Source organism: Pieris brassicae, chromosome 8, assembly GCF_905147105.1.
Source record: "Pieris brassicae chromosome 8, ilPieBrab1.1, whole genome shotgun sequence".
Lineage (NCBI taxonomy): Eukaryota > Metazoa > Arthropoda > Insecta > Lepidoptera > Pieridae > Pieris > Pieris brassicae.
In genome coordinates, this window is record NC_059672.1 from 9,131,595 (window position 1) to 9,147,748 (window position 16,154).

A 16,154-nucleotide genomic window follows, 5' to 3' on the forward strand; every position below is an offset into this window, starting at 1 on the left:
ATCATATTGTAGCCATAACCTTACTCGTGTGCATGAAGGTGAGATCTGAGTGGTAGTTGAGATGCCAGCGCGGAACCAACAAGACGGCAGTACTAGTGACGTGTACGTTATCGATATCGAGGAGGATTCGATCGATAGCCCAGCAGTGATTAACATTGAGGACACCACGAACATGAAGACGAACGGTGAGATTTTTTTCAGTTTTGTACCTTAAATACAAAAGAGCAGTTCCCGTCTCACAAGAAATGCACTTCTGATGAATACTATTGTTAAGAATTCTATCTTACAATGATGTGCTTAAAATCAAAGGCTAGAAACTCAAGTAACTAATTGCGGATAATTAAACTATAATGTTAAAAGGTTGTATGTCAAAGACAATAAATCAAACTAAAAGCTGTTACAACACCATAATAATACAACAAATCCAGCACAACTTGAATAAAAAATATCTGTTTTAATTATATACAAATTAAATTATATTAAAAAAGGAAGTTCTCTAAACTGATCGCAACAGAATGTTTGTTCAAAACGATATTATTTGAGCTTGAACCATTAAAAGAAAAAGCCTATTTACCAAGACTCAATGAAACATTTACTTATAATTGGGCTTTTTAAAAATTTCAATTACATTAAACGTGCTCACTGCGTCGTGAAAAGCATAACTTTAATTTAAATACAAAAAAACATAATAATTAATATATTATCTATATACAATAAATAATACTATTTTCTTGGCCCGAGGTAGATTTCTCTAACAAGCTGGTTAAAATTTGAAAAATAAATAACTTACCTACCTACCTATTTAATAAAAAAAAACTTGAATCTTGTTTGAAAGTATATAAAAAAGAAGAGATTAAAACTTAGTGAATGTATGTTTTTAAGTACAGTTTGGAAAGAAATTTGCTATAGGCGAATGCAAACATTTTCACATAACGAATAGTAATTTATTAAAATCTTTCATAACTAAAAAAAACAAGTTTTCTCATTTTCAGTTATAACCGCAATATTTGAGGGTAAAAGAAATCGTGAACTAGACGAATCGTCTTAATGTATTCACTTTTTTCTCTATACATCGGACATAAATGGGAAATAATTCTTAAGAAATCGGCATCCCCATCTCCCTGCAGATGATGATTACTTTATGCAACTCTTGTAACTGGGTTAGATCTTGCAACATTAATTTTATCACCTTCGACATTTGCAACCTAATTATTAAGGGGTACCTACCTACAACTTGTTGACGCACTGAGAGTCATCAAAATCCCCTTTTGAAAGTAAAGAAATCAAAAATACTAATACATGTACAAAATATATGCGTCTACCAAGTTTTTTTGAAGTTTCTATTACGCGTAATATTTATCAAAACTGTCAGTTGTAGTTATGTTGGTGGAGATTTTTAACGACATTTTTGAAAAGCAAGTTGATATTATCTCGCGCGGTCCTAAGTGAAGGTCCACTAAGGTCTCGCAACATTTTCAACATTATTTAATTTAATTGTTATAAGTATTGCAATACGCAATAATGGTGGCCCTCTTCCAAATTTGATTTATGGGCGTGCTCATTGTCTATTGTCGTGCCACACGTGTGTCGGAAACAGGGCTATTGAAAGGCAATATTAAGCCTTTATTATTTATTCAGTCAATCAAGACGATACAATTTTAAAAATAAATATTATTATTTAATTTAGTGCATTTTGGAGTCGGGTGTTTTTATTCTTTGAGTAACAAATGTTGTTTTCTTAATTGTACAAAATTAAGTGTGTCTGAAGATTAAACCGTTTAGCGAAATTTATTTAGTTATATTTGTATATCGCCAACGGGTTCAATACGACGTCTCAGTTTGACATTTTTATCATCTTAATGTTAAGAAGAATCACAAAAGTAAACAAACAGCAAGCGGTTAATGTTCGCTCTTATATTTGATAATCGTATTAGTACTGCACCGCTAAATAAGACTTAGCTTAGGGCAATCTCGACTTGCTTTCATGGTACTCCACTAGGCATATGATAACTTTAGAAAATTATTACATTAATTAATTATTTATTTTGTATTATTCCGAAGCTAAAGGATTGAAATGGATTTACATTAAAAAGTAACAGCAACTCATTGGACTGTAACGATATCGAGCTGGCACTTATGGACTCAAGGATAAGTTCATATTTACTTTGCATATAATTAACTTCATTGTCTTTATTATGTTACATTTCATAAAAGTTACGAACAACGCTAGACTCCATAAATGCAAATTATAGTCTTCTGAGATGTTGTTACTTTTTAATGTAATTCAATTGGATTCCTTTAGCTTCGACTTCACAATGAAACATTGCGTGACATCGCATCACGGTGAGAATAACCACGATGACTTACTTCTTTTAAGACCACCATCTCAGATTCCGCATTCTAATCATCATCAGACAGAACGTAGTGTTTATCTAGTGTTTCACCGAATTCGGATTTATTTGTTCACACTTTATGTAGTGAGAAAAACAAATCAAATCAAACTCAAAAAAATAATGACGTATGTCAGCCACGAATGGCTGATCGCATCACCTGTGTAATATAATAACAATGTTAGCGACGACAAGACTTCCCTTTAGTATTTCGTAAATCATTTGCATCGTAAATATTTAGTTACGTAGAAATTAACCAGCACATGCCTCAATATGCGTCAACAGACTGAACACGAACTAAAACTCTAAAAGGAATCTAGAGTGCTAACGAAAAAATGATTGTAAACCAACTTTAAGGCCTTCTAAGATTGATAATATTGTTATCAGTCACAGTCCACAGTTTTTATCTTAAAAAATCAAAGATATGTTTGTTGACGATATTAAATAAACAATAACCAGTATTAATGAATTATGCGTCGCAATTGAAAGACAAACATGTAAACGTAATTTAAATATATTAAATCGACTTTATCATGGTAAAGATCATTCGGGATATAAATTTAGATCCAACCGGTCATTTCAATATTTAAATTCAATATAATAATAAAATGAGTGGCCCAGTGCAAAAACATGTGAAACCGGAAGTCGTGTATGTTCCCGTGGATGTGCGGGACTCGGACGTTGTAATTGACATAGACACCGAAAGCGGTATGTAAACTATACAATAATCCAGTGGCGCTACAACCCACGTTCATTGTTTCTTTTAGGTGATATTGATTTAGGATAAAGGCGGTCGAACGCATTATTACAAAGCGAGTACATGCAATTAAGACTCTACAAATAACGGTTTAGAAAAGAAAAACTTTTGTAAAGTATGAATATATTTGTTTGTACTTTAGACCACGTTTTACTACAACGGACTTACTTAATGTATGACGCAGGTGGTACAATTAAAAATATGTTCGCATGATTTGCCAGTCAGGTAGCGTTCATGTTATTAAGCAAGCGGCATGTAAATTAATTTATACGAGTATTTCGTTGTTGTTGTATGTTCAAGTAAACTTCAAATAAACTAAAATAATAACACGAATAATATATACCGTTGATACACAGTATTTATCAATATATTATTAGCGCCGATTACATACCTTGATGTATGTTTGATTCAAAATGAACTACGAACAAAGGCACACAATTGTCAGTTGTAGGGATGATGAATCAATTAGTATAGGAACAATGAGAATGATTACAAATCCTGCCTGTAAATAAAATCGTAAATAACTATTTAGTGAACTCACTAAATACAATGATTGAGGGAGTAATTAAAAAAATCAAATAAAAAACTTTATTCATCAGTAAACTCACGTCAGTAAACGAATGAATGATTCTAAATTTATAAAGTCTCAGTCACTCTTGCAAGTCGCAATTTATGTACGCACTTGCAATCTTTACATCGTGGTCATCATAATAATATGTTAAATCAGTTTCGTTACTCAAGTTAAATAAATAATAATTAATAAATAAATAAAAAGGAGCGTGCATCTATATTATTGTGGGAACAACACGCAAACACGTAGTAGCAAGGTGAATCAAAGTAGAAGAGAAAAAATATGAATCACCCTCAACAAAACTAAAATTATCAATGTTTTAGTTGTTAAAATGAACGGACGCTTTTTATTTTCCCTGTAATAAAAATGTATAATGTATAGGTCTATTAAGATTATTGACAATAAGTATGCTTCTGAATTTAAAAAAAAGCAAAATTTTAGAAAGTGAAGTGGCCTTTGGATTTATTATTAAAATCACGTACTTACTTGATAATAATTGTTAACTTATCGGTTGGCCATTATTCCCTTGACCTAATATTTGCGTTCAGTATTTTAATTTAAAATGACATTCCGTTATTTTTAAATGAGACTTGAAAGTAGAAATTGTATTTTATATTTGTTCACTTTGCCAATAAGACGTTGACAAATAAATTTGTGAAAATTCACAGATCGACGGCAGCAAAGAACAAACGGTCATGTACAAAATCACTAGTTTTCAGAGAGCGTTTTTAGTGAAATAATGGTATAACGTCTACAATAACAGAGATATCGTAAACGTTATTATTGTAAAAACAATAAAGCTAGTAAATATTCCATTCAAGATTCAAAACTGATATCTTTGTATATAACAGCTGTATATGTCCGTTTGTACTAAGTCATTTCTTAAAAACAGTGTAGGTAAAGGTTTTTTTATGTGTTGCAAAATTTGAGTAAAAGACATTCTTTTGAGAAAAAAAAACTATCACAAGATAAAACAAAGCATTTTGTGTTGAATGCTAAAAAACTATTTTGGCAAAAATGCAGATGTCATTTTGTTCTTTGCTGCCATCAAGATGTAGGTAGACTACTTATATTTAGAGCTTGAACATGGCTAACCCTGACACTTTTGCACTGGTAATCCTTGATATACATACGGTGTTGCGAATCAGTAGGCCAAAGGTAGCTGTACTTGATCTCGCTTAATAGGATAATTTCAATTCAGATGCGGTTCCAGTTCACTTAACACTTGGGTTAGGTTAATGACTATGCGTTGTGAACTTTGTCTATAATAGCTAACACCTTCTTATATAACAGATATAATAATAAATAACATAAGATTAATGCTATTACTGGTATTAAAAACGTCTACCGTTCTTAAAAACATGGTATACTTACAAAAAATAATTATTTTAAGGACAATAACGATGTTAGATATCATTCTGGAATTTCAATTTTCTTTGATGACAAAAATATAATCACTGTTCTGTTAGGGATGCTGAAATTTTATAACGAATACGTTACTATATTTACCATAAATAATATTTATATTTATGGTTAGTTATATCGATATAGTTGATATATATACGATATAGTATTTAATAATAACAGAAACCGCTTGGTATGTGATAATTTATTGAACAATTTACGGTTATTTTTGCAATAAATACAAGTTTGTTATAAATCTGGTATTTTAATAAAAAAGATGATTAGTATTATTAATATCTTAAATAATAAGTACTTAAAATAGATGAAATTGATGTATATTTAATGTGGTTTTGTTCTGCTTTTCGAGTAGTGACGCGGGAAAATGTCGGCATTCTCTCGGGCCTTAATTAGTTAAGGGCTGAACAACAAAGCGCGGGGTTAGGTTCCGTCGGTAGGTCCGAGGTTTAGAGACTGTCACAATACTTGTTAAGTATAAATAAGTGTGCAAATATATAATATTTACGAAACGTATTCTTTAAAACGACATCCTGCAATACTGACTGAAAGAAGTCTAACATTTCTGTATATTCCAACAGATTTTTATTTTCCAAAGACAAGAAATACATTTTTTATTCTAAAAAATAAACTATGGAATATGCATATAAATGTACTGATTTCTCGAGCATTTTGAAACAAGCTTCAAGAGCCCCCTTCCTATTTTTGTATAAGGGATGGCCCATATCATACGAAAAAATGTGGCCACGAACACTTTCGATTAGTTTTTCAACTCTGTCCATTTTTGTATCGAGAGATAAAGCTGGCGTCACGTTGGGCGCGACGTCTCCCATCCCGCTATCTGTTTGGCTACTTATAGTCCTGTCCATTTAGACATAAAAATAGTGATCAAATAACAAAAATTCCCGGAAAGCCAAAAATTGGTGCAGAGCTGGGGTTTACCATTATAAATAAAGTTTTAAAAATCCCCATCGATCCTATATGTGCTACAAAATTATTCGGGGTCAAAGGTCAAAAATTTGAGGTTTTTTGATTTTTTCTCAAAAACGGTAAGTTTTATCAAAAACGTTTCAAGCAAAAGTTATATTTCTTAATTTCTTTACAAAAATATCCATTTCATTTTTTCCCTAAGAGTTACCATTCCTAAGATATCGCGATTCTAAGAGTCACTTTATACATGATATACACACATCTCCACGCCACCTGTGAGGTAGTATCCTTGGCGCGTTTTTTTTTACCGTGGTTTTCCCTGTAGGCCACTGTACTCCAGTAACTGTCATGATAATTTTTGCATAATTTAAGGAAACAATACGCGTCAAGTCCTAGATGTTACCCAAGATGTGAGGCGGAACAGGCTAGTACTTAAAAAAAAGACCACCTCGAACTAAACCGCGAGTAAGTGAATCAAATTATTGTTTTTAAAAATGCTGTTTATTTTGTGGCAATGAAGCCAATGAAGAAACTTAGAAAAATAAAATTAACGCTGCAGAACAACGTCGTCGAACTACAAAAACATCATCGGGTTCCGAGATTATCTTTATTGAATTTATGACAGTTCCAGCGAATCAACAAGAATTTTTCGCAGATATCCACATAATTGAAACACAACCGCAACGGTGACGTGACGCGGCGGATGGTCGAGCGCCGAGCACGGCTCTGTGTGACATATCCTTTAATTCCTATATTAATTAGTAAATTACAACTGCTCAAGTCGCGCCAGCGTCGCCGTCCCGCCCTGTCCGCTATTTGGCCAAACCGTTAAACATACGAAATTGTAGACAAACAACACAATATTTTGTCTGTGGGAAGTCTTAACTGACAATGAAACTATCATATAAGGAGTTTTATTAACTGACATTTGAAATCTGTCAAATTCGGTCCGACAGTCTGTTTTGATGTTAGTCAATGTCATAGATAATTGTAAACTATTACGGGAGTCGGTGAGAAAAACATTTTAATTTCATTCCATAACTAGGTACATTGCGGAATTCGTGTTGCTGTAAACGACTGCATGTAACCAAATAATTTCGTTATTACTTTTACTTTTTAATATAATTATTAGATTGGAAATAGCGTACAAACGTTGTATATCTATCTGTTTTGTGCCAATATGACTTACGGTGAGTTTTTATCAATTCATTATTTAGAGCGTTTACAAAATTTATAGACCGTTTATGATGACATGAAATCGCAATAAAAATAAACTTCTGTAAACTCAATCTTTTCTACGGTAAAAGTTAAATTCTCTGGGTACTTACTATTAAACGTGATTACGCACTAAGTACTCGAGAGATTTTGATGAACTCTACTCACATAAATTCAAAAAATTTGATTACTTTTGTGCTTATTCAGTTTATACGAAGTGTTTACCTTAAATTAGTTATATAAGATAATAGTTCAGTAGTTAATCCAACAACATTAATTAATATTATGTAGTTTATTTTATTAACAATAGAATAAGTAAAAGGAACCTTAGATTAGACAATTTGTTGCAAAATAAAGTCTATTGTTATTTGAATCACATGATCGCTGTTGTTATTAAGACTAAGATTTATAAACTGTATGTTGTTTGTTCAAAATTTCAATGTATTGTCTCTGAAGTAGATATTCTTAGATTTTGTATAAACTTGTAGAAGTTTGGTTTGTCCTTGAAATTTTAATTTAACTGATAACTAATTAGTAAGATACTATGATAAAGAAAATACAAATAGATACTAAATTTATTTAATTTATAAACTCTCTTGATAACTAACCTTATGTTTCACTAACTCTAAACCCAGTTACTTTACACAGCATGTTGAACTTTTATGTAAGAAGAATAAATGAATTTGAAAGGGAATCTTTAGTTACCATGGTATGCATAATAGTATTAACTTGTTTCAGGTAATCTGAGCCCATCTAAAGCAAAACCTGTGAATATTGGTGAGGTAAATATTACTGGAAATTTCATAAATTTTGATTGCCACAATTTATAAGACTTACATATTATGCTACATATAAGATTTACAAATACTTATTTTAACTCAATGTCTTTTTCTTCTTTACATCTTAAAACCTACAAGACATAAATAAAATAAGATTTATATTTGGATGATTATAGGTTGTAGAAAAAGCACGGGATGCTTTTAACCGTGGCATTACAAAACCTCTAGAATGGAGGAAGAAACAGCTCAAGAGTCTTCTACGAATGTATGAGGAGAACTACAATGTTATGATTGAGGTATTGCAAAAAGATTTAAGAAGAAGCAAGACTGAAGCTGTGCTTCTAGAAGTTGAATATCTTATTAATGATTTGAAGAATACTATACACTATTTAGAAGAATGGGCGAAACCGGAGAGAGTAAGTTACACTAACTATATATGTAAAGAAAAGCTAAATATATATTTCAATTTAAAAAATCTATAATTATTTATATGATCAGCTTGTGCTGGATGTCATTAATAGATTGTTGAGTGCACATAAAAAAATAAGTGACCCATTCTTTAATGATCGGGGTTCATAATTCAAATTCACGACCTTAGTGTAAAAAAACTTAGGATTGAATACTCGCTGACACGCCTGCCTTAAATCGAAAAATAAAATTATAGTATATTTTGACAAGAAAATGTACAATATATATTTATAAAATATGTCGCAGGTTTGTATAATTTGAACGAATTACGTTACTTTGGCGCCGTGGGTTACATTATAAATACAGGTCAAACCGGTTTCTCGTATTTTGATTCAGCGTTATCTTTTTTATCGCATAACATTAGATTTTGTAAGACAACACGAAAATAATATTTCGCTTTTTTATTTAAAATTTTAATCAACTTACACTTTTGATTTAATGAATTTATGTATATATTTGAAAAGTCTACTAAAAATTGGACTAGGATTTGGTCTTCATTTAATTGAATTATTATTTATTGTTCGCGATCGACGTGTATTCAAAAGACCAAGGCGAGACATTTATTACCATTAACTTACAATTTAATGCCTTACACATTGTTATAATAAAATGTAAATGTTTTCTTAGTCTTTTTGTTAAAAGACTCGATTTATATTATTACAATGTACAATTTTTAGTTTATTTTATTAAATAGCTAATTCCTAAGTATAAAGTAACATTTTGTCTCAACAGCCTTCAAAGGGTTTAGTCAACATCCTAGACGACGTCGTCGTCTACAACGACCCATATGGCTTAGTGCTTATCATCGGCGCATGGAACTATCCCCTGCAACTTCTATTGCTACCAATGGCTGGTGCCATTGCAGCTGGTAACGCAGTGGTCGTCAAGCCCAGCGAATTGGCCGAAGCCTCTGCTACATTTATCGCTGAGACTCTTCCTAAATACTTAGATAGTGTAAGTGTTTAAATTATACGCCACTTGTATTTGAAGTTGGCAGCAATAATGAGTTGATACTCATTTTCTCATTTTCTACTCCAAGGACGCGATAGCCGTAGTAGAGGGTGGTCCGGAGGAGACAACGGAGCTCCTAAAGAACAGATTCGACTACATATTCTACACTGGTGGGACCAACGTGGGAAAGATTGTATACAGTGCTGCTACCAAAAATCTTACACCGGTCACGTTAGAACTGGGAGGGAAAAGGTACGGTAAGAGTGGTGATAATTGTAAATGAAATAGGATATTTTTATTATGTATTCAAAACTTAACGTTTTAGATTTATCTGATCGTTCAATTGATGTACACTCGGCTCAGGCTTCACACTCTTTCATATGTGTCTGTCATTCCCGTGTTTCCCTCTACTCGGTCTTCGTACCCCAAACCCAATCACCTCTATCATTTAATTATAATTCACAGCCCAACATACATAGACAACACAGTCGACATGGAAGTGACCACGAAAAGGATACTATGGGGTAAATTCATAAATGCCATTCATGTCATTCCCGTGTTTCCCTCTACTCGGTCTTCGTACCCCAAACCCAATCACCTCTATCATTTAATTATAATTCACAGCCCAACATACATAGACAACACAGTCGACATGGAAGTGACCACGAAAAGGATACTATGGGGTAAATTCATAAATGCCGGCCAGACTTGTATCGCTCCAGACTACGTTCTGTGCAGTAGAGAAGTCCAGGACAAGTTCGTGGAGTACGCTAAGACCATACTAAAGGAATGGTATGGAGAGGACCCACAGAAGTCCTCAGACCTATGCAGGATTATCAACGGAAGGCATTATAGGTAAATGTCGAGCTACTATGTAATATAAATATTGCACGAGGTCAAACTTATTTAGAAAACCATAAAGTATTGTGTTTTACTGATCCAACCTAACGATTCTATTCTTGCTATCATCAAATTTTAGTCGCTTGCAAGCGTTATTAAACGCGAGTAAAGATAAAGTCGCCATTGGGGGCAAGAGTGACTCCCAGGACCGATACATATCGCCCACTATACTCACTAATGTGTCCCCGGACGACAAGATTATGGAGGACGAAATATTCGGCCCAATTTTACCGATCGTGCCCGTCGAGAACGCTTACGAAGCCATCAAATTTATCAACGCCAGGTAAGTTCGCTCTACAGGATATCTTTGAATTTTTCTAGATAATTACTGATAAATCTGGGTATATCTGGTAGCCTGAAGTTCAACTGCGCCGTTGCTATTAATTTAATGTATTTTAAAATTCAATGTCATTTCAATGGACCTTGAACTTCAACCACGTTCGATAACGTTGCTGGCTAGCGTGTAACCGCCGCCTCGTTTGACCTTGGCAGGTTTAGCTTAATCGGCTTGCATTTGGAAATCTCCAAATAACTCCAAATTTCATTATCACAATGCCATATTGGGTAGTCATACAGCCACTAAAAGGGCTCATTTTAATCAAGCCTACATTTGGAAATGAGAGTGCGAATAACAAATAACTTTTGGATGGAAGTGGGCCTTTAGTTTGCGGATAAGCGAAGTGGAGGACTATCGCCCTTGTCCCACCTGTTATTCAATAAAAGATGCAAATGATATAGAGTTTAAATGAGAACTCCACTTCACTCAGCCGTACTTTTTTGTATCAATTAACTAACTAGCGATGTCGTTGGATGTGAATCGACGTGACGTCATTGCTTGTTCATTGTGAGTTGTGATGTTTGAACTTTGACATTGTTGGCATACTTTATAGGTTTTGGTACTGTATAATTTATTATTCTACTAAATGTTCCGTCAAAAAAAGCATTCATCGTTTGATTTACTCAGAAGGAAAATGAATGTTCAGCTTTTTGAACGCTGCTGGGTTACCGACGCAGTATTATTTGATGAGTTCACGAATAACACTGCCGATAGTTATGGTAACCCTGTGGGTGATTTCAGGGAGCATCCATTAGTATTATACGTGTTCAGCGAGCAAAAGAACATCCAAAAACTGTTTACGGAGCAAACCCGTTCGGGCAGTCTCTGTGTGAACGATACTATTATGTTCTATGGCGGTAAGGAATAAGGATTTCGCGGACTGGAGATATTGCACTTTGAATGTCTCATTTCCAAACACAATATCGATATAATGTATAAGGACAGCCATATTCAAATTGCAATACACTAAAAGTCCGCTTCGAGGTGTTGCTTTGGTAAAGGGTATTTTAATTGCACTCAGCGACGCATGTCACTTTAATCAGGCAGGTCAATGCCAATCAAGTCATTTACGTTTTAACAATAAAGCTTGTTTATATGTTTATCTGTTGACCATTGGCTATCGTTGACCAGTAGTTATAATTATTAAAATTCAAAGATAGATTCAAGATCACTTACAATTGTTCGTAGTTGCTCACGTTTTCTAGAATGTACAAGCTGATTTAGATTGACTTTAGTAGCATTGTATGCAAAATGCTCTGGTATTACGTATACATATACGTAGGAATGCATTATGACTGTTATTATTGATGACTTAACATTTTACAATATAATGTTAACGTTCTTTTATGGTTATAATCAATTATAAAATCACTTAACAGGGAATTTCTTGAAATACAATTATTGATTGGTTGATATGTGACTCTAAATTAATGCATTGAACGGTGATGGATCGTTTGCTTATTGGTATCTTTCATAGGTGGCGGAAATCTTTCCTAAATGTACTTTGATTCTAAATTTACTTTTTTATACTGTGTTAATTAGTTCTTTCTCTGCTGAAAATTCTCTATAGTCTCTGATTATTAACGGTGGGGGTGTATGTTTGTTTATGGCTGTAGAGAAAAGCCGTTGGTCCTGTACGTTTTCACACAAAGCGGTGCAGTCCGAAGGAGTTTAACCGATAATACATCTAGTGGAGGAATGTGCATAAACGATACCATGATGCAAATGGGAGGTACGGATCTACTTGGCTACGGTCAATCGATTACCGAAGTATTGAATATAGACAAGACCATTTTACTCTTAACAATGTAAATATACGCAGGTTACATAAAGTAACAGTAGCACAGACAATGCTGTACACTTATATGTATAAATTAAAAGATGAAATGTTGAGGAGATCTCGAAAATTACTGAATCTATTTCACACTTATCTATTGTCGGTTAAGCGAACCATAAATAATCCGTCCTATTGTCTTTAATATTTCTTGTAAACACGTTTCCGAATTACACGAGATGGAGCAATGTTCATAATTGTCTATAAATCTGAACACACAGTTGATACACTGCCCTTCGGCGGAGTGGGAAACAGCGGCGTCGGGGCCTACCACGGGAAGGCTTCCTTCGACACCTTCACGCACAAGAAGAGTTGTCTCATCAAGAACTTCGCAGCTATCGGCGAAAAACTTGCTTCGTGAGTTACGTTTGGTTTAACAATTTAAACTTAATTAATATGGATTAAGAATTATTTGAATATCGATAACTAATATTTCACTAAAAGATTGATTTCAAAATGTCTGCCGAGTATTTTTTACTTGAATATCAAAAATTTTGCGAAAGCCAAATGCAGATATTGATATTATAATGTTGTATAAATTATGTTGGTGCTTAAACATTTCCAGAGGGCGTTACCCTCCGTACACTGACGGCAAGTTGAGTTTCATATCGATGTTGATGCGCAAACGCCACGGGCCCTCCCTCAAGTTCCTGCCTTATCTCCTGACCTTTGCGTTGGGCGCATGCGTCGCCTACGGCATCACTGTCTGGCAGAAGGTAAAGAAATAATCGGGGCTTGGGGCTTTATATTATTATTATCGTACAAGTACAATTCTAGTAAAATAGGAATCCTCATATCGTTCCCACAGATAATATAACTATGTCTTTATTCTGAAACGGAACAGAACAATAGGTCATCATTAATTTTAGTATCGCTTGTACAATAAAAAATTTAGAACTGAATTTGTTTTCTTCATTCACTTTGATTACATTAAATATTACGCGCGCAGCCCATGGGCGTTCTAGAGTTCTGCGTAGCTCTTTTTAATATCAATTCATAATCAATTGGACAATTTTTTTATCGATAAGTCACAGTGAATAAATATTCATCCTATTTCAGTGAATAGTGTTGCTCCTCTATCTGTTATTTAAATCAAAACATAAAATAATCAGTATTCATGTGAAGCGCGAACATTTTTGTCTTTATTCATTTGCTTAATTGATTTCCTAAAACTACAATCGTGTAGTATCAACTAATAAATATAGTTCGTATTGAATTCCTATTCGCAATCATATCAGCGGATTTTGTAAATAATCTTAAGACTTGATAATGGTATCCATCCGTAATACATATGTATAGATTGATTTACTGTGAGATATTTACACTAGTCTTGTTAACATTGTTTGGAAAGAAAATCGCCGTTATGTAGAATATTCAAAATCACAACTTGAAAACTTTTGTTATTATAAATAAATGTGTTTATTTATTTTATCGCATTAAATGTTATGTGATATGGTATTTGTTTCATTACTCTACTTATCATTTATGATCATGATTTTAAAACTTGATTTAGCATGCCGTAAACAATTGCTAGAAATCGTGTAAAAAGCTGCTAAATTTCCATTTTAAGAGATCCCACTTGAAATTGTCTCTGAAACATTCACTCATATACCACAGATTTATTTGAATTTAAAAATTAATATCTTACAACTGTGTACAGATTACCTTATCTATGTCATGATCATCATAGTAATCACTGTGATGCATGATGAAGTATATAGACAATAGAGTTAAGCTCTAGTTTATTGAGATCCTCATTGTTAGATAAGTATTTTTCATTATCTTTAATCTGATTTCAGATGGGAGGTGAAGAGCTTTAAGACGCTAAACAGGCTCGGTGAAGATATATAGTGTGATATTATTAATATAGGGTGTATGTGTACCCTATTTTTATATAAAAATAATTCTATGCAATGGATTTCATTCCATTCGTATCCGAAATAATAATCAGGGTGTAAATGTAGAGTAAGGATGTTTATGATGTGAGGAAGATATTTAGGAGCTACAATATTTTAATTTTGTGTATGGTCATGGTCACGCTTCTTTTTGTCCTGCCTTACAAGCAATCTTTAATACTATTGTTTATTGTTTTCGTTGAGTATTCTCTTTAGATTTTTGTAAATTTATATTCATAGAAATGTGCAAGACAGCATATAACAATGATGAACCCAATGAGCATTTCAATGGATACTTTATTGAAATTCACCAAGCTTAATAATTCTAGTATGTATATGTTTTAGATTATGATTGGACAAGTAAGCTACTGTAATGAAATGCATTTATTCTTTATACTTACATTATAATTAAACTTGCTAATGACAGTTTCTATACATTGTTAAATGCATTGGTTTTTTACAAAAATTCTTAGAGAATTGTATTTTTAAAATGGGATATTGGTAAAAATCGGTCGCCCGAATTTGATGATACTGATTATGAAGGTGTCTCGAGGGACCTTGATTGGAACACGTCCAAGTGATTTTTTTAAATGTATTGAAAAATGATTTAAAATTTTGTGAAATGTATTGAAATTCGTAAACAATCCGTACGTATTCTACTTTTCTATTGGTTATTAGAGATGTCTAGGTCCCCCGAGACACCTACATAATCAGTATCATCAAATTCGGGCGACGTATTTCTAAACCCAACCCAAAATCTTAATGGTTTTGAACATTTATCACTTTGTCAAGTTTTAGCATAATATATTTGTGAAGATTTTTTATATGATTATATTTTAGAAATAAATGGGAATAATATGTGTTTATTTATTTCATAACAGCTAAAACGTCAATCTGAGAGTTCCACGCAGCTCACAGATATCGTTACGTAAAAAAATACCCTAAACAGAAAAGATTTTGCAACACAAATATGTTGCCTCTATTCAAAATAATTCAAAAAGTATCTGTATGAGCCAAGGCTGTAATACATTGGTCAGGCTTTCTTAGTTTTATATGCGTGGCGATTTCCAAAATCGTCGGGAGTTACGTACCGAGAGTATATCCACTAGCCAGACGTAGGTACTCTCTTCAACATTGCATTCATTTGTTACATAGCACTTAACATTTTATTATTTCGCTTATGTTGTATTGGTTAATAAAGAGGATTTTAATCCTCAAATGAGATTTTAATACATATATCAGATAAATTTGGTCTTTAAAGATAGAAGCCGATGACGCGTTATAGTAATTATCGCTCTAGGTACCTACTTATACAGGTACGGGATACCCATATCCGTAGATATATAATATTCGAAATTCCATTCCCATAATGTTAGAAATTAAGTACAGATATTCCTATTTGCTATCAACTGTTACAAGTTGTACATTCGACAAGAATTTTACTTTTTTCCCCCATTTCTTGGCCTTCACAAAAGAATGTTGTTTCTGTCATAAGATGACATCTACTAAGTACTAACGTCTAACTGTCAAAATGATAAAAATCGTGAAATAGTTAAAATGTTTATATTTTTACACCTGGCAAGGAAATAATGTGTACAATTTATAACTTAAAGTTATTTTTAGAAATTTATTTCCAAGTCGTTTTTAGAACGAAAATGGTAGAAATAAACTTTTACAAATTATAATTAATTCATAAATATTGCCAAAT

At 33.0% G+C, this 16,154-nt stretch overlaps 1 protein-coding gene across 5 annotated transcripts; it reads left to right on the forward strand.

The window, feature by feature from the left end:
- The first annotated feature begins 37 nt into the window (after positions 1 to 37).
- On the forward strand, positions 38 to 15,308 carry LOC123712786 (aldehyde dehydrogenase, dimeric NADP-preferring). 5 transcript variants are annotated; one of them, XM_045666050.1, is made up of 11 exons: positions 39 to 185; positions 8,021 to 8,064; positions 8,238 to 8,477; positions 9,262 to 9,483; positions 9,569 to 9,732; positions 10,105 to 10,335; positions 10,460 to 10,663; positions 11,459 to 11,574; positions 12,773 to 12,908; positions 13,117 to 13,267; positions 14,351 to 15,308. In XM_045666050.1, exons 1-11 carry the CDS (start codon positions 62 to 64, stop codon positions 14,369 to 14,371), a joined length of 1,653 nt encoding a protein of 550 aa, XP_045522006.1. In that variant the 5' UTR covers positions 39 to 61; the 3' UTR covers positions 14,372 to 15,308. The 5 variants fall into 5 exon arrangements, 4 of the variants coding, with proteins under 4 accessions (XP_045522006.1, XP_045522005.1, XP_045522007.1 ...); XM_045666049.1 differs by lacking the exon at positions 11,459 to 11,574 and adding an exon at positions 12,334 to 12,449 and having other exon boundaries at positions 40 to 185; XM_045666051.1 differs by lacking the exons at positions 39 to 185; positions 11,459 to 11,574 and adding exons at positions 2,933 to 3,098; positions 12,334 to 12,449.
- The last annotated feature ends 846 nt before the right edge of the window (positions 15,309 to 16,154 follow it).

Excerpts from the sequence above, each read along its gene's own strand:
- LOC123712786 (XM_045666050.1), top strand. The coding sequence starts at position 62 with ATGCCAGCGCGGAACCAACAAGACGGCAGTACTAGTGACGTGTACGTT. Across the intron at positions 186-8,020 it reads CACGAACATGAAGACGAACG|GTAATCTGAGCCCATCTAAA; the intron begins GTGAGATTTTTT and ends AACTTGTTTCAG. Across the intron at positions 9,484-9,568 it reads TTCCTAAATACTTAGATAGT|GACGCGATAGCCGTAGTAGA; the intron begins GTAAGTGTTTAA and ends TTCTACTCCAAG.